Consider the following 18,675-nt stretch of genomic DNA (forward strand, 5'->3'; position numbering starts at 1 on the left):
ATAATAATAATAACAATTGTAATGAAGAGGAGAAAGGAATAAAACCCAAGGGGAAAAAAACCCCAAGTGATGCACAATACAACTGCAGACAATGTCCCGCCAGTCCCCGAGGAGCAACCAGCAGCCCCCAGCCAACTGCCCCCCAGTTAATATACCGAGCACGATGTTCTATGGTATGGAATATCCCTCTGGCTACTTTGGGTCAGCTGTCCTCTCTGTGTTCTTGTGCTCTCCAACCTCCTAGTGGCAAGGCCTGGAAAGCTTAAGTCCTTGACTTAGTACAAACATTACTTAACAACAACTAAAAACATCAGTGTGTCACCAACATTATTCTCATACTAAATCCAAAACACAGCACCGTACTAGTTACTGAGAAGAAAACTAACTCTATCCCAGCCAAATCCAGGACAACAGGAAAGGGAAAATCATATAACCCAGGGTTTCCCATGCAGGTAGCATTTGCTCCCATGAGATCAGAAAAGGTAAATGCTAATTTCACCTGGCCAAAATCACAGGCTTGCTATTATAGGTTTGTAACACCGGAGAACCTCTAGTTGTGAAATTCAACTGCCTTGTCATCTTACAGTTCCTGGGAATTGCTAGAGCCCCGCTCTTTTGCATTCCTGAGCTGTCTGATGGCACAGCATCCATAAAGTGCCCTTAGTGATCTGTTTCTTGCTGCTTTTCTCAGGTCTGATCCTGAAAGGTGCTGAATGCTCCGCTGCCATCCCTAGGCTACCAAAAGAGGAGCCTGTCTCCAGCACAGAGCTGCATGCTTGTTTCCCTCCTTCCCAAATGCAGGTTGAGAAAAGCTGCTTTATTTTCAACAGCTGATGTGACATTCAGGTTTCTTTTTTGTGATTTTAAAAAAAAATTATTTATTTCATTGGTTTGGCAGTGGGAGCTCCCAGAATTTTTTTTTAAAAAAGTCACATAATTTGTGGCAAGTGGAGTTCATAATCTGTTAATTTATTATCATTTCTGTCATCCTGGAGGGCCATTAACAGAGGTAATAAAGGGAGATGTAATTATAGGATCTGAGGCCACTCCAGACACAGCTGCTGTCACTCCACTTGCCATATTTCATTCTGTGCTAGTACTATCGTCTTCCTAGTGAAAGCAGCACAACAGCTACCCTGGGAGAGCCTTCATCGTCACCCCTCGAGAGAAGTCTTGACTCCCTGCATCACACACGAAGAAAAGGTTGATGCTGTTCAAAGACAATTAGCACAGGGGAGAGGAAGAGTAGGGGGCGGGGGGGCACTCCTACTGAAGGAGACAACTTCACATTGGTTAAGACTAGCTTTTGAGCTAATGGCTAATAAGGCTATTGAGCTAATAAAATTTGCTAAACACCATTAAATCACGCTTTCCTGTTATCATAGGAAAGTGTCTTTAAGCTTACCTGATTTTATTTGCTAACACTGTGGGGCAGAAGTTTGTACCAACACCTGGGGCATGGATAATCTAGACACCTGGCAGCCTCCTGGCCCTGCCCTGCTCTGCCCCCTTGCTGCCTAACTCAGTATGTTTCATACTTGTTTCGGAACTACAAGGTATTTTGTTCCATTTTTATGAACTGTCTCTTATTATGTTGGTTTCTTGGTACTGCTCCCTTGTGTAATGATCCCTGAGCTCTCTCCTGTGCACACAGTCCTGTTATAATACTGCTGCTGGCCTGCACCGTGCCAGGCTGATGGCTGTTACCATGTTGCAGGGCCTTTGACAGGAAAGGAAAACACACAGAGAAAACTTAGATGATGGCAGGTATGTCTTCCCTTTCAGAAAGGAGAGGAAGAGCCCCTTCCACAGTGCAGGGATAATCTCTACTACACTCCTGTTCTGGGATAATATCGCCATGGCAGGCTGGAAAACTAGGAACTTGGAGCTGAGCATCCCACACTCATCCCACAGCCACGAGCTCGGGAACTACGGCAGGGCGCCCCGTGCAAAGGGAAATAGCCAAGGTTAGAACATACAGTGGCACCACACTGGACAGCCGTAGCAGCTAATTGCATTGCATTAAAATCATTCCCGTTAACACCCCAAGTACTGGGTTAGTAGAGCAATCCAGGCTGAGTTCCCTAATCACCACTGTAACTCCATTTATGATGAATCAGCCCCAGATGGATAATCCCTCCAGATATGCAGATCTCGTGTAAGAAGGGCATCACTGGGATTAACCTCTACTCAGAAATACTGTCCTGAAAAAGTTTCTCCAGGCTTCCATAGTCCCACCACGTAACAGTCCATATTCCATATAACCCAGGAAACCACTAACCCTTGAGTTCCAGGAGAAATACTCCCTCTGAAAAAAGAGGAACAGCCACCACAAAGCCACAAGAGGAGCTACAAAGAGAAACAAAATACATGGGAGAACTAAGCTGTCTGATCACTTGTGCTTAGATACCTCACCAAACAAGGAAGAACTTAAAGCCAAGAAGCAAAGCAAAAGAATACAGACCCATGCCGTGGATGATACAATGTGCAAATATCTTATGGCTGAGCATCAGATATTCTCCTGACACAAGGCAGGCAGAAGGAGACAGCTGTAGTGAGCTGTTCATAGTGAGCATCTGAAACAGTCTTTGGAAAGCATCTGTGTAAACCCCAAGGACATACCGTAAGTTCCCTCTAACCATCTCTACACCCAAATCTAACCTACCTTTTTTTGGCAGGGGCTAGGGAAAACTAGAGAGTCGGTGCATTTTCCCTTCCCAGTCCAAATCTTTGTCCTCAGAACCCCCTTGAGGGCCATGTCTGCTCCTTCAGCCTGGCTCTATCCTACCTGCAGGTGAGACACACTTGCTATGTCCCTCAATCACACAGGCACTCACCAGATATAGTCAGTGAGCCTTCTGAGGCCAGTCAGATCGCTAATAAGTTGTCCTCATTATTTGTCAGCACAGAAGCCTCGAGATTCACTGACAGTAGTGAGTAAGCCCTCTATCACAATGGAATGTGCTCTGTGGTGAATCCAGTATGACAAAAGCTCTCCCGAGGCCGGGTGAGAATGCCTGTTACAGACAGGGTGGGTACCTGCCTTCCTTTCATTACCAGTAAACTCCAGTCACTGCCATAAGATTTACTCATCTATAAACACAACAGACCTAGGCCATGCTGATGTAGTGCAACATCACTGAAGTCCGCTGTACCATCCCAAGGGCTGTTTCCCAAGTGCTTTTGCTGTGCCACTTGATGCCAGGCACAACCGAGAACTTTATCACAGTTCAAAGTCTTCTGCATAATCCCAGGGCACATGCATATATAGGCATCAATGTATGCACCTACACCACAGGCTATATTGGAGTTTGTTACCAATGAGAGCTCATCACAAGCAGTCTTCTGTGACAGCAATTTCTACCCATCACTATATGTAAAAATCCTGGTTGAAGGCAGAACTGATAAGCACAGTGATAAATAATAGCTCCCTTTGCTGTTCATGCGTACGCCCTTGTAACTCCCCGTTTACCTGGGATGTGCTTTGCCCAGCCAATGATCACGACCAGTTCCCTGTCTGCCAGGTCACAGAGGGTTGTCAGGGCTTTGATGTCACTCTCCGGCATGGTTGGATCAGGCATGGCATAAATCTTCTCTGGCTCAGCCACCAGCAAGTGGGAGACGATCTTAGTCACTGCACATTTCAAAGCAGAAGTTGTTGTGGGATCTCTCATAACGTAAGGTGTCGTAACAGCCCTTTCTAGAAGGACCTTTGGGGGATCAGACACGACTGACTTTAGTGCCTAGAGGACCTCAGGAATGGGTTTGGTCACAACAGGAGACTACACTGCAGCTACACAAGCTGTAGTGATCTGCCTGCGCAGAACCAGCTCTGTACAGGGATGACAAAAGTAGGAAGCGACTGTAAGGTTGTCAGCCATTGTCTCAGGTATGTCCAGTAAGGGCAGGAGGAGGCAGGAATAATCAGTTGGTGGAATGTGGAAAAGTTTAGAGAACTATGGGGAGTATGGAAGACAGAAATCAGCGTGGGACCAGTTTTGTTCACATAGCTTGGATACAGGAAAAGATCAGAATATCACTAAATGGATTTCCATAATCTTCTAGAAAAGGTCTGGTATTTAAACCCTAGGTACAATGAATACAGCACTAGGCTGTGCCTTGCTGTACCTGATCTACCTCTGCACTATGATCATAAGGAAAAAATCCTAGTGCTGGCAACTGATATGGGAATCAAGTGACAGCTGCTCTACTGTATATTTTGGGAGACTAATAAAAAGAAACTTAGTGGTTGCTCAACAGGCCACAATTCAAGACCAATACGTACGTGGCTTTTTAGCTGGGGGAGGGATCTGTAAGCTCAGATAAGTGCTACTCTCAGAATCAAGTCTCCTCTTGTATTTCTGACGGCCTCCACGGACTCGATCCAGACGAACACCTGCAGGTAAACCAAGATAAATCCTCATGATTCTGTAGTGCCACAGGGAACCTTGACATGCAGATGCTAAGATTTGCTAAGTAAGACATTCCCCACACTCCAGGGAGCTTCCCTCTCCCAAACACTTGAGCTCTCAGCTGAACCCAGCAGTCCCAATAATACCAGCTAGACTGCCTCCAGCTCTAACCATGCTGCTGTGAGCTTTTCTTTTATTCAAAACATTAATGAAGACAGAAATTAACCCGTTCCAACTCTTGAATCATCATCAATCTGACGGCAAATGAAAAGCTTCAGACCTCAATGCCCTCTAGATGATCTTGCTTTTAAAAAGAAAGACTTTAAATGTCAGTCAAACCTGCAGTTATAAAAATAAGCTTTTAGATTGTTCCTAAAAATGAGAAGTTAAATGTTCTGTGACCTCTCACTGTTTGTATTTGAAAAAAGTGACCTATAGCAAATAGATTATGAACTGTGAATTCAACAAAGATGTTTCAGCCTTGATCAAGTAAAGCAACTGTAATAAAAGTAGAACACAAATAAATGGAAACAACCTCTACTACAATAAAGCAATGATAAAGCTGAAGTAGGGAGACACTGAAGAATTTGCTGCAGCTCTGTCAAAACACAGTCAATCAAACTGCAAATAGTGCATTGAAAACAGCTCCCAGTGACTGGGAAGCACCAGTGACTGTCACCATGCAAAAAACCATAGCAGCATCAACAGACCAGGAACAGCAGCTGAATTGCTGTATTAGTACAAAATACAATGTTAAAACCAAATTGTGATAAAAGCCATAGATTTTTGTCCAATTGTCAGTTATTTCTGGCCAGCCACATTGTCTCTAGTAACCAGTTCCTGTGAAACTGAAGTAACTCAGTCTTTCTGGGAGAAACAGCTATCGCAAAAAAAAATAATAAAAAAAAAAAATCAATGTAAATGTAGGAGCATTCAAACAGAATACAAATTTGAATTTACACTATACAAGCACTTCCTTAGAAACACATGAGCTTATTTAGTCTGATCACAGGAACCAATTATGTGATACACTTACTAATCACATTGAGCCATTAATATTTTGCAATCAATCCACTACATAAACATAAACAACTAAAAGCAAACACTCCAGATCAGTTTTGAAGTGATGCTTTTTGAATAACTTGTACACCTGAAAAACCCGTCAGTCTGCTGACAAATATTCTACCCTAGGAAGAAGCACATGTCTGTCACACTGTGCATTTCAATGCCACGTTTGCTTACTGTGTCATGTAACAGAGTGTAATGCCCACACCAGCTCCACGTGAAACCCTTACTTGCCCCAACACCTAGATCCTGACACTCCTCGTGGCTGGAGCACCCAAACCAGCTTGACAGACAGACAATACCAACAGCCCCCCAGCAGCAAGAATAAGCAACACCAACCAGGCCCACAGCACTCGGTTACAGTTACACGTCTGACAGCAAAATCTCTGTGACAGTAGCAACACCCACCTGGAGGTCCAGGGGGCATTACCTGTAAGCCATGGTGTGTGGCGACAGAGTCTCATAGGCATGATATTACTAATGCTATATAGCTACTTCCTTTAAGAGTCCTGCTGCTCCTGTTGAGCAGAAGCAGGAATGAGCAGGTCTGGAGCTCTCCAGAGCAAAGGAATTGCTGTTGCAAGTGGCTGCTGTGGGAGGACGGCAGACACTGAAGATGGAAAGACATGAAGCTGAATAGGTGAACTCAGATCACACTGAGTAATTTCCTGCCCCATTTTCTATTTCTGACTCTATGTGGAGAATTCACTGACATCCCTAAGCATAAGTACCACCTTTCTCCTCCATTACATGGTAGTGTTTCTAAAAATGCTGCCCATTGCTTCTTTTACCTCCATTCTCAGCAGCAGGTAGCCTGTGGGCAAGACTCCTTCCTGGGAGCCCCAACATGTTCCAGAAAGTGATTCCAGAAAGGGCAGCCAGGGAATTGCAAACCTGAGATTATCTGGAGAGATCCCTGAGGAACAGCACTAATAAAGTCCTGGATGAAGCAGGAAACTTTGATTTTCACCTACTATTTCTTTCCCTTTATCAATGTGCCCTGGTTTCCGAAGAAAGATGATGTCTATTCCATGCTCTGCTGAATGAACAGCACCTACCTATAAGCCAGGAGAGGAGGGAGAGACACAAATTTCAGGAACTGCCAGTAAACAAAGGAACTACATGTGAAAATTCAAAGGGTCGGGAATACACTATTTAAAGGTCATGAAGGAATCCAGAACAGGCTGCAGGACTTCAGGCCTGAATCTCAGCTCCACAGGACCCTTGCATAAGCAGAGTCACAGAGGGGTCCATTCCCTCACGCCAGCAGGCAGGAGGATGCAGTGCTGCGGGGAGATGCCATTCTCAGCCCAGGAGAAGACAACACACAGCCCTCCAGGACGCTTTCACCATGCAGTTTGATAAGCATCAGGGAGGGTGGTCTGGGAGAGGTAAGGAAGAAATGGGGGAAGGAGCTCATTCCCTTCTCCCAAGGAGAAGCTCCAGTGCTTGGCAGAGGGATGGCTGCACAGGTTGCAGCAGTATTAGGGACCCTCAATCAGATTATAAGGACACAAAAGACTTAAGTGCATTAAAAAAAGATGAGAGACACACTGAGAGATTTACCCTCCATCCCTCCTTCTGTCGCTGAGTAGATAGAGGTCTGTTTGCCCAAGGACTTTGGCTTGTTAATTTTGAACAAGTGTTTGTCCTCTTGTTCCCCATCCTGTGTGACACTCCTTGAGGCAAATGTTTTCAATCAGCATTTGCAGAGCCACTACTGTACCCTGTTGTCACCGCTCCAGCCACAGAGCCAGTGAATAGGCTGACCCTTGCATAGCACATCCCAGAGCCAGTTGCTGAGTGCAGCGAGCTGCAGGTGCTACAGCAAACAAAAGCATTTCAACCCCCTAAGTCCCTGCCCGTGACACTCCAGACATCAGCATCATGGCAAAATCCCTTCCCCAAAGATCTGACAGCCTAATAGGTCACGCCTAGATGGAGGGAAAGGGCATAGCCAAAAATCAGGACGCGGTACTGAGCTGTGATATTCAGGTGCCTTGTTAATGCCTGCTGTTCTGCTTTGGTTTCCTCGGTGGCTGGTTTTAAGATAGGCAGGCTGGTTACAGTGCAGCTCTGAAAGGGACACTAAAGGACATTAAAATGGAATGGGGAGGTGCAGTGGGTGAGCTCAGAGAAGCAGCATGAAGGAAAGCACTGAGCAGAGAAGAAACGAAGGGGAATGTAAACTGAGATATGAATGGAAGTGAGAGAGTGTGAGGAGAAGGGAGATCAAAGAAAGAGGGCTGGAGCAAGCCTGAGTGGCACACCCACTGTAATCCCAAGGGCGGATTTCACACCAAATATGCAGCCACCTGAACTTCTAACTGCAAGGTGCAGTGGCCACTTACGAGATGCAGCTGGTCTGTACTGACAACTCTTACACAGGATTTGGTGCCAACAGCCTGACAACAAGACAGCAGCAAGAGAAAGCGGTTGCCTTCCAGCTTCTGCACAAATCCATTTCTTGCATGGGCCACAACTGGCCAGTTCCCAGGAGAGAAGGCACTTGTCCTACAAAACCGGCACCACCGTAGGCACTCTTGGACCCCCCGCCTCGATAGTATCAGCAAGGAAGGGCTGCTAGAGCAGTAAAGAAGGGAGTGCTTACATACATAATGTGAGATGCAACGGTACAGGGCAAAGTTTGGGAAGTATCACCCCTTCATAACTTACCTTTCTGACAGCTGCTTCTTCGCAAATGAAGCCTATCTGTGCCGGGACATCCTCTCTCCTCCCACTCCCGCGTTGCAAGGAAGTGCTGCTGTTCACTGAATCTTGAATCTCGTTACCTTTCAAGGGACCCTGCATAAGGTTCCTGGCACCATCTGACCTGCATAGAGCTGACCCTGGTGTCCGCCACAGGGCCTGAGTCCCAGCCCCCCGGCAGCATGCTCTCAGCTCCCCAGCCTGAGCCCCCTCTGACCTGACAGGGAGGACCACAGGGCCAGGCCTTGTGCAGGAATTTTCGGCTCAGCATCCTGCTTGGGGTAGGGCTGTCAGTTTTCTAAGCGTCCTGTGGGTGCCACTCGTGTTCCAAGCGCTCTTGCAGAGAGGTCTGTGCCAGCACCAAGCCTCTGCAGTGGGAGAGCTGATCTGCTGATCTGTTCAAGCTCCCTGCATTTCTCTGACATGCCCCTTGGAGAGACATCTGCCCGACAACTTTGGGATCAGATGTCCCCTTGCTGACTTGATAACATCAGGCTTTGGGTTTTTTTCTTAATGGAAGTAAAATAATTCCAGCTTTTTTTAAAAGCTGGACCCAAGCCGAGTCTGTCGGAAGTAAAAATAGCCGAGTATGCAGAGGCGACAGCACACGGAGTCAGGTTTAGTTTCTCTTTTATTTTCTGGGGACTAAAAATACTCTTAAAAGCTCTGTGAAGCTAAGCCCTGGCCAGTGGGAAATGCAGTCTAGGCCCAATATCAGCTGTCGAGTCAAATTACTAGCCTCACCTCACCTGCCACTGAGTCTTATCACATGCCCATGAACTGATAGGAACAGAAATCTCTATCTTGCCAACAAAGCTAACGGAGGAGCCAAGCTACAGGGTTTGCACAGTACAATATGTGTCTAGACCAAGAAGTACACAACCAAAGGGAACACAGGGCAAGTGCTGGCCAGGGAGCAATGCCCACAGGGCTGCTTCTGCTGAGCTTCCCTGATACACCGGTCAAGTCCTGTGCCTGCTGTCCACCTAATCCTTGAGCTGCAGTTTGTGCATCAATGCAGCCTGCTTGTCCTCCCTGGGTCGGAGCTGTGGTGGTGCTCTGTAGCTAACAGAGATGCCCCTGTCCCCAGGAGCTGCGGTCTAAAGTACATGAATTGGCATGGCCCAAGGAAGCTGGAAGGTGTAGGTGAAGAGCAGAGAAGAAAGAGAGAAGGGTAGTGCCCAAGGTGTCTCCTACAGAATTTCCCTCTCCATTTTTGCTCTGAACTTCAGGAGAGGCAACAGGATGTGGTGATGGGATGAGTGGGCCAGGAGGAAGCCTATCAAGGAAACAGCAGCGGTGACAAATGGAAGTTAGGCTTGCCAAGACGGGGAAAGAAACAGACCATAGGGAAAGGCATCTCTGTTCAATGAGAGTGGAGAGGCTGCAACCTGACTAGGCTCTCTTCTGTTAGAACGCAGAGATTCCAGCATGGGAAGGGGAAAAGACCCCTTTGCACCATTAGGATCTTACACTGCTGTGAAAAGAGGCCAGCCCCTGGAAAATCTGCTGGTAGATGACTGGTGCAATTACCCAACTCATTTGAAACACAGGAAAGCAACTTGAGGGGTGCAGATCAGCAAGCCTGGGAAAGACACTTGCAATGGAGGGTGGAAAACTAACCTGGGGAGGGGGACAGTGGAGCTGAAAAATCCATCTCCTGCGTTACCAGGGCCTACAGAGAGATTAGATCTGTTCAAGCACAGTGTTGCAGCCTGTTCCACCTTTGATGTTTTCAGGGACATGTTAGTCAGGTAGGAAAGCTCCTTTGCTGGCTGTCTGGCTAAAGAGTCCCTGGACTCGGAGGGACAGGTTAGCCCTGTGATGCCTGCTGATATCTAGTATGAGGTTATCACATGCCTTGAAGCAGTAGCACAAGGTCTCCTTGCTCCTCACACACAGAAACACAAGCAGCACATCCCAAGTGGTTGGTTCAAAGCATACAGGCTCTGGTGTAACTTACACAGCTTGCAGACCAGCCCTTCCCCTCTGCCAACGCCAGCTGCATGGCTGCCAGCTCTGGCAAAGGTGTCTCTGCAGCATTAGCCATTGCTGTTTCTCAAATGTACAGCTTCCTTCCTGTGCGGAGCCCTTCTCACCTTTCCCATCAGTCACCCTGGAAAGTCAGGAATTAACCAGAGCTTCAAAGGCACATGGGAATAAAGTACCATGTTCAGCTCTGTAATAACTCCACCACTCAAACACTCAACGCTGTGTTCATGGTCCATGCAAATGTCCTCCTTTGATTGCTTCCCTACCGAACCCTCTAGAACAGTCTGAAGCTGGACAGCAGCTCTATTGGCTATGTCACCCATGGTGGCAATGCCTGCATAGCAGCAGGCTGAGGGACACTGCATGAAAGGAACAGATGCATGCACAGGCCTGTCAGGAAAAGACCAAGGATGCCTTTCACAAGAGGACCTATAAGATGACAAGGCCCCAGCCCCACTGTCTTTCCAAGAGGTAGTGCTCAGAGCTAAACCCCCAAAGGGGTATTTTGCTGCCTAGAGAAACACGCAACCCTAGGTGCGATTTAACCCTCCTTCCTTTAGAATTTGATAGTTCCCTTCTGTGCATCTGGGCTCCCTTGACAGGCAACAGAAAGAAGCAGGGACCTCCACATTCATCTTACTGGCCAAGCACTTACCTGAGGAGGAGTTAGGACAAATACTTCTCTCCATTGACTACCAAGAGAAACCTGCAAGGTCAGACCAATGCCTTCTCTAGCCCAGTTTTCTGTCTCAATCTATTTAGGCAGAGCATATGAGCCTTTTGGAACAGGTAGAGGAGCATAAGGATGGATCAAGAATCAAATTATTAGATATGTGACACAATGGAGAGACCACTACCACTTCAGGGAGAAAGGCCTATTTGTGATGGAGATGCACAGAGGCGAGCGAGTTAGACCCACCAACACAACATGCTGCCGCTTTGGCTAGCCTCTTAGAGCAAGTCTGCTTGGGCCTTGCAGCCTTCAAGTGTCTCCTGAAGTCCTCACCTCAGCAGTGGCTTTTCCAATGCTAAGAAGTAGTGTCCGCTTATTATTTATTATTTAAGTCTTAAATTAGAACTGCTGTGCCAAGCAATTCTGAGTGAAGACCCTCTCAGGATACACTGCAGCTCAAGGGCTGGCACAGTCTTCAAAAGGAAGGGATTGAGAATCTTGGCACAGCTGAGTCACTGGTGAACGTAGGTCACCAAAGGCTGTGAAAATTTTGATGCACATGCCTTAAGTTACTGTAGAGCAGTGGGACACACATTCAGCCCCTACTCTTGCTCACCTTGGAGGATCTTACATATTGTGTTGTCGGAACTTCCTAAAAGCTTGTAGCACAATGGTTGCGGTTGCAACCATACTGGGATGGTTGTAGCTTTTATCAGCTTCCTCTTTTCTGTGTGTGTTACAAGAGCCCTAAGCACAATTTCTGTTGACAGACTGCACAAAGTGCTTATCATAAACCTGTGTAGATCTGATGACTCTCTGAACCCACACAGATGTGTATCAATGGAGCCTGGACTTTGTGTTTGATAGAACAGAGATTTAGTTAGGTATACCAAGAACCTAGGCAGATTAGTAATTCACAATGAATGGGAGCAACGAAACTAAACAGATTCATGATCCATTGGATATGGCAGAAAGGTGTGGGGAGGGTCCTGGGTGCACCAGTTCTGCGGCCAGAAAACAGATACCAAGTGCCATCAGCCCACTGCGTGCTTGCGGACAGCCCATCCACTGAAATCTCCTCTTGGGAGAATTGCCATTGCTCTGCCAAGGGCAGCACATGCTCTGTGTCATGCCACCATCCAGCCCAGCTCCAGCTACATTGCAAACGCTCAAATCATGTCTTGGAAAATAGTTGGGCGTGGACGATATAGACATCAAGATGCCACTCGCTGCACCTGGAGATCCTGTTTTAAAGGACAGGGGATTGCCTGTCTGTTTTTAAACACGGGTATTTTAGAGAAAGAAAAATAATTTTTCATTCTCTTTTTTCATTTGGATGCCTCCAATAGTGATATTTCTGGCACCGGCTGGAGGCGGAATACTCTATAAATACAAAGCCATTAAATCGCATGCAGCAGCAACCTGATCGGGGCTGCCTTTTAATTTCCTGACATGAGCTGGCCACTAACCCAATTACCCAGGATCCCCGGAGGAGCCCTCATCCTTCCCAGGAAGCACAAAGCAAGAACCCGAGCATATTGCAGGGATGTCAGCTGAGCTTTCACTGAAATCAAATATCTTTTTGAGAACACATGGTCTGGAAGCACGGATGGGGGCAGGAGGGAGTGGGGAGAGGTTGCTGGAAACACTTTACTCCATTGAGAGATTCTTTCACTTGAAAACAGAAATTAAACACCCTCCATTTGGTTATGTTGCTGAAAAAAAGCTCTGTTGTTAATTCGGTTATCTGGATTTTAGAGAAGGACAAAGGCAAAGTTACTGAGTGGAAGTAGTTTGAGATTGCCAGTGCTTAGAATCCCTTGTTTAGATACTAGGTGACTGCACTCAAGTTATAACATCCCAGAGCCAGGCCTGCCCAGAGCGACAGATTTGCTTCCTTGGGAAACGTTTACATCAGCCACTGGCTGCAGCTGGTAAGGGAAACAGCAGTTAGGGGTAAACACTAGGAAATTCCACTGCCTACAGGGTTTCCCTATCAGCCACTGTCTTGAACAGGAGGAGCATGGATTTAAGAGACAGCCCCTTCTGAAATCTGGAGATTACAGGCTCGCCATCTCTGAAGTGGAGACGACCTCCAACATTCACAGAGATGCAGGCACTTAAGGCACTACTAGGGTTATCAAGTTGTTGCAAGTTCCTGGGAGGCAGGGTATTCCCAAAGGCACCGAGGACAGGAGGGAAGGGGAATAATTAAGAGGAAGATGAGCTGAATGAACTTTGCGGCTCTCCTCTGTTCACTTCTCATTCATATTTCACTACCTGGCCCTGCAGTGTCAGTATCCACGTATTCCAGCAATTACTACATCAGAAATCAGATTAGACAGATAGGAATCCAAGAGCTTGGGGAATTTGTAACAAAGAATTTGGGTGCCCTGTCAAATTTTAACATGTTCTTTAGCATTTCTTATGGAAATGCATTAGGAGCAAAGGAGGAAAGCCTGGGAAAGGCATGGTTGTACCTGGGATTACTACACCACAGCACATACAGTCCTGGTATCAGGACTTACCTGGATCAGTATTGATACAGATAAATCATATGCCTTTCCTGGATAATTGCCTAACATCTCACTTGTTGTTAAAGAGCCTCACTTTTCTGCATCCAGATCAAGGCTATCTTCCACTGCCTGCCTTCCTTGCATTTGTAGACCTCACCACACAAGAAACAGCCGCTGGGTGACTCCTGACAGCCAAGAGGCTAGGCCAGAGGACAACCTGCCTTCAAAGACAAGAGTGGGGCGAAGCACCACGTACAGGGCAGATTTCCTATCCCGGGACTTTGCCCTGCTGCTTTTATCGCAAGAAATGCATGTAGATCTGTGGGACTCCAGAAATAGCTTCTGCTCTCTGAAATAAGGTATGCCTGGTCTACCAAAGGACACCTCCCCAGGGCCCTTTCAGTCTTTGCCCTCTTTCTTGGAAGCCAACCAGTGATGTCTGCAAGAAACTGGGCAGAAGGCACTCACACGCCTCAGAAAGTTACTCCCAGGCCTCAGTCATGAGTAAGACTCTGAGGAGACAAGTCTCAGCCCTGGCAGGGAGCAGAAGACAACCGATGTTCAGCAACATAATACATATTATTCCTATTAAGGAGGAAAACAAGATTCAAAGGCTGGTGGAATAATGGATGACATCTCAATGCCTGGATGAGATTATTTTTAGGCAGTTATTTTCTTTGCTGTTTGGTTTATCACTGTCTGATGCAACACATGATTGCACGCACATGCGTTTCATGAAAGCGTTAGTGACCCAGCTTTGTTTCCTTTTCAGACCTGTTTATGCTCCATCTGGGTCTCTGCAGATGTGCCAGCACACAACAGTGAACACCACAGCTTTAGAAACAATACAAGCAGGAATCCATTGAAGAAAAATTCTGCAGGGCTTCCGCAATAGTCAAAGACCAAATACCCAGACAACAGCCAGTCTGCTCCATTTGTATCGTGTGGTTTGGTATGTCCAGTGTTGCCTCTCCTCCACTTGCCTGTCTTGTCATTTTCACTCAAAGACGAGGACAGGAGAGACCCTGATGTCCCATCACACCTCACCTGTTATCCCCATCCCTCTTCCTATGATCTCAGGGCATTTCCCTTTCATGAACTGACTGCACTGACTTTACGTGGCAAGGTTTTGGTAGCAGGGGACTGCAGGGGTGACTGTGAGAAGACACCAGAAGCTACTCCTAGGTCAGGCAGAGCCAGCTTTACATGGCTGCAAAATGGACCCGCCACTGGCCAAAGTGACGCTGATGGTGCCTCTGTGGTAACATATTCAAGGAAGGGTAAAAAACGCCATGCAGCAGCATGAGACAGGAGTGAGAAAATGCAATAGAAACAGCCCTGCAGATACCAAGGTCAGAGAAGAAGGAGGGGAAGAAGTGCTCCAGGTGCCATAGCAGAGACTCCCCTGCAGCCTGTGCAGAAGACTGTGGTGAAGCAAGTTGTCCCCCTGCAGCCCACGGAGGTGCAGATATTCACCCTGCAAGCCCATGGAGGACCCCACGCTGGAGCAGGTGGACATACTACAGGAATTGTAGCTTGTGGACAGCCTGTGCTAGAACAGGTTCCTGGTAAGGAGCTGTTGCCTGTGGAGAGCAGCCCATTCAGAAGTAGGTTTTTTGGCAGCAACTGTGGCCTGTGGGGGACACACACGTGAGCAGTTTGTTCCTGAAGGATTGTACCCCATGGAAAGGACCCATGCTGGAGCAGTTCTTGAAGAACTGCAGTCTATGGGGAAGGCCTCACGTTGGAGAAGTTCATGAAGGACTGTATCCTGTGAGAGGGACCCCATGCCAGAGCAGAGAACAGCATGAGAAGGAAACTGCAGCAGAGACGAAGCCTTACGAACTGACCACTAAACCCCAGTCCCTATCCACTTGCAGCTGCTCAGGCAGGGAGGAGGTCGATGTCATGAGTGAGTTGAGCCTGGGAAGAAGCAGAAGTAGGCGGAAGGTGGTTTTACTTTTGTTTTCTTAAAATCCCAGTCTCTTATGAACTGGCAAGAGACTAGTTTTCCCCAAGTCGAGTTTTGCCCATGACAGTAGTTGCTGAGTGATCTCCCTGTTGTTATCTCAACCCATGAGCTTATTTACCATATTTCCTCCCCCTGTCCTGCTGAGGAGGGGGAGTGAGAGCGCAACTTGGTGGGCACCTGGTGGCCAGTAAAGGTCAATCTACCATACTGGACACACAGAAAAGGACTGACATCACTGTCCTCATCACAGTGCCATTCTACAAGGTGACACACAGGATTGTGACTTCAGAGATGCAGCAGAGATGTGGAGGGCAAGGCTGTGAGGTCATGTTTAACCAGCCAATGTCCAAAATCAAACCTCTGAGCCTACTTACACAAGCCATGTGTCACCTGAAATTACATCTACCTCTAAAAGACAAACAAATTGCTGTAGAACAGAAAGGCCATGGGTGGCTAGAGCGTGAATGGCAAGGGTATATTCCCCCCAAAACCAACAAGGTATATTAAGGTTTTAAAAGAGACCTGCCAAACTGCTGAAATTTCTCTATCCATCATTCTAGAGAGCCAGAGAGATCTAGAAATACTTTGTAGAGTCCAGAATTCAAAAAGCTGCACTTCAGTCATTGTGGGCACAAGACAGAGTGCTGGAAGCAAAGACGTGGCCAAAGACAGGGATGCCCAGCTCTGAACAGTGCCTCTCCTCTGCAGGTTGCAGGGCACACCTTCCTTCCCTGGCCATCCCTAGCCAGGCATGTATGTAGGTATCGTCTTTTCCATTTGGGGTCAGTAGTATCAGAGGTTGCTCAGGTTTTCCTGATTTTTGCAGGGCAGGAGGACATGCACTTCTACTGGATGAAGCTGTGAAGATGCCCCATCTCCCTCTGCCTGCAGGCTGGTGCTGCAGCAAGGCCAAGAGCAGCAGAGTGCAGGTTTTCTAGGGATGGTGCCTTTCTATGGGGGCACAGACTGGAGTCTGCTGGCATCCCGGACTCCAGATTCAGCAGCTTCCTATCTGACCCTGCTAGTGAGGGGCTAATTAATGCTCTCTGGGGGCACACTCCCGATGAAAGGGGAAAGTGAGAGACAGGCAGCCAGACAGGCCAACACTTCAGACATCTCAGCCAGTTGGGCTCCTTGGGCAGAGCTTTCCGCCTACTGCTTTCCCCAGTGAGTCTCGCCTGCCCTGCAGCGTCACGCCAGGAGAACCTGAGACAGCAAAGCTCTGGTGTCCATGCAGTTCCCTCGTTGCAATGCATTGATCAGAGCTCTCTTAAAGAAAGTGGCCTGGATATCTGAGACACCTATTGATTGCTTCACTGGCTCTCTTCCTGCCCTGATCCTCATTCACTCAGCACTGCCTGAATAACCTGCACTTCTGTGTTAGGAGCAGTCTCCCCAGATCTTAAAGGGCTACATTCACAGCTGTTCACCTAGCTGCAGCCCATGTCGGGAGGAGAGAAGATGCCTGGTGACCCTCATCTGCACTCCCCAAGGGGAGAACTTAAGTCCTTCCTGCAGCACGAAGCTGAGCATTTCAAGCATAAGGCAGAAGCTTGAAGTCATGGTTCCCTGCTTTTGCCATCTTTGAATACTGGTGCCTTCTGCTTGAAGAACATGCTCATGCCACATGCCCAGCAGGCAGGAGGTGGTATGTACATCATGTATGACAACAATAACCAAGAAAATCTTTCCTCCCCTAATGACAAGGTATCATAAAACCCTTAATAAAAAAAAAATCCTAATGGAATATCATACTCTTCTTCTTCTGAGGAAGGACAGTTTCTTTACCAAGAAATGTCCCCACTAAGTTACCAGCCCAGTGCCAAGCGCATCAGGGAGGAACCTGTCAAGAGAAGAACTGGTTTCTAGATCTCACCTTTAACCACAAGACCATTTTTCTCCAAACTCCCAGTATTCAAGCAGGAGAAAGAACCTGGCTTAGCAACCTTCTGCCGTGGATGAACCCAAGGAAGAAGAGAAAGGTACACCAAGGCAAAGTAGGAAGGGGAACTGGTGAAAGAAAAAAACAAAAGATCATAGCTCAAGTATCAAGACACATCTTATCCTAACGAGTGCTTGGAGACTGCAGGGTCTCTGGGGAAACCAAGACATCAGGGATTTTTAAAAACAGTTAAAACTACTGGAAATGTACAGCTGGGAACGCTCATGCCCTGGCAGAGAAAAGGGGTGGATGAGCTAATAGGATGACAGACCAGAGATGGAAAAGACCAATGAACCTTTTCTAATCCAAAATCCCTTGTCAATTCTGTATTTTTGAGCAAGTCAAACAATTAAGGATTTGTTCTTTCCAGAAACTCCTGGCTCTGTGGAGACCAAAGACTGTAAACCCATTTTTCTCCCTTTTTGGATTTTGCTTTTAAAGATGTGTATTGATTGAATTCTGTATACTAATACTTTGTGCTTCCACCAGGCTTCACATAAAGTTAACCAATCAGTCCATCACAATCCTTTTGCAAAGCAAAGCAGTATGGCCCTTTTTTCTCAGCTTGGGAAACGGAGCAAAAGAACGGGAAAAAAAGATGCCTGCCCAAATCACTTGACCAGTCTGTGTTAGGACACAGTAGTCCTATTTGCAGATCGCTAGTGTAGCCTCCTCTGCTCTTGCTATTGTCATGTGTTCTTGCATCTTGTTACTATCAATAAATCTTTATACTGTATATTCCACAGCTCTAAATATTATGGGCATGATCACAGATACACTAACATCAATAGCAAACCACCTCCTCCCCGGTGGCTTTAATGACGCCAAATCAATCCCTATATGAATAACTAAATACACTTCAGCACAAAAGCAGCCTTAGAGTCAAATTTCAGTTTGCCACGAGTAGTATCCCACAGGGTTCAGGAGTTCAGGCATGGCATGGTGTGAATGAACTTACATTGCTTTCCAGCCTAACTGATCCGGGAGGAGTTAACTGTTTTCACACAACTTGGAGATTATGCCACAAAACCCTTCCGGGACCCTGCTTAGGACTTTTGTCGAACTCCCAGAACTGGAAGCAGATGATGCCTTGGCCATACAGTCAGACACACCAGCGTGGCTCCTGTGACTCTGCTCGCCCAGCTGCCAGCTCCGAGAGGCTCAACTGCTTGGATGCAGGGCAGCACAGCCACAGGCAGCCATAAAGCCTGGACCCATGCTGCTGCTCTGCAGAGTGACTGGAGTCACATCAGGCTTTTAAGGTTATTTTATGGGATTCATATGAGCAGGCTAGAGCACATTACCAATCTGCACTCCCACTAAAGCCAGTGTCACTAGTGTGGACTGGTGTGTGGGTTAAGGGGATATATCCCCTCTCTGAACTACCACGTGCA

The 18,675-nt window shown here is 47.1% G+C and overlaps 1 protein-coding gene and 1 long non-coding RNA gene across 4 annotated transcripts in view; one reads left to right on the forward strand and one right to left on the reverse strand.

Annotated features, from left to right (window-relative positions):
- LOC130152900 (uncharacterized) overlaps nt 1–17,990 on the forward strand; it is a 158,710-nt gene extending 140,720 nt beyond the window's left edge. Inside the window, exon 6 of the long non-coding RNA XR_008823134.1 lies at nt 14,140–17,990. This is a non-coding gene — a long non-coding RNA (uncharacterized LOC130152900). The remainder of the gene's footprint in view (nt 1–14,139) is intronic.
- Nucleotides 1–18,675, reverse strand: part of ESRRB (estrogen related receptor beta) — a 135,617-nt gene that overhangs the window by 13,817 nt on the left and 103,125 nt on the right. For all 3 annotated transcript variants that reach the window (XM_056347129.1, XM_056347128.1, XM_056347127.1), the window contains exons 4-5: nt 4,286–4,396; nt 3,473–3,634 (exon numbers count right to left, since the gene is read on the reverse strand). In XM_056347129.1, the coding sequence (XP_056203104.1) occupies nt 3,473–3,634; nt 4,286–4,396 (273 nt within the window). The remainder of the gene's footprint in view (nt 1–3,472; nt 3,635–4,285; nt 4,397–18,675) is intronic.

The sequence above is a fragment of the Falco biarmicus genome, chromosome 7 (genome assembly GCF_023638135.1).
Source record: "Falco biarmicus isolate bFalBia1 chromosome 7, bFalBia1.pri, whole genome shotgun sequence".
Taxonomy (NCBI): Eukaryota; Metazoa; Chordata; class Aves; order Falconiformes; family Falconidae; genus Falco; species Falco biarmicus.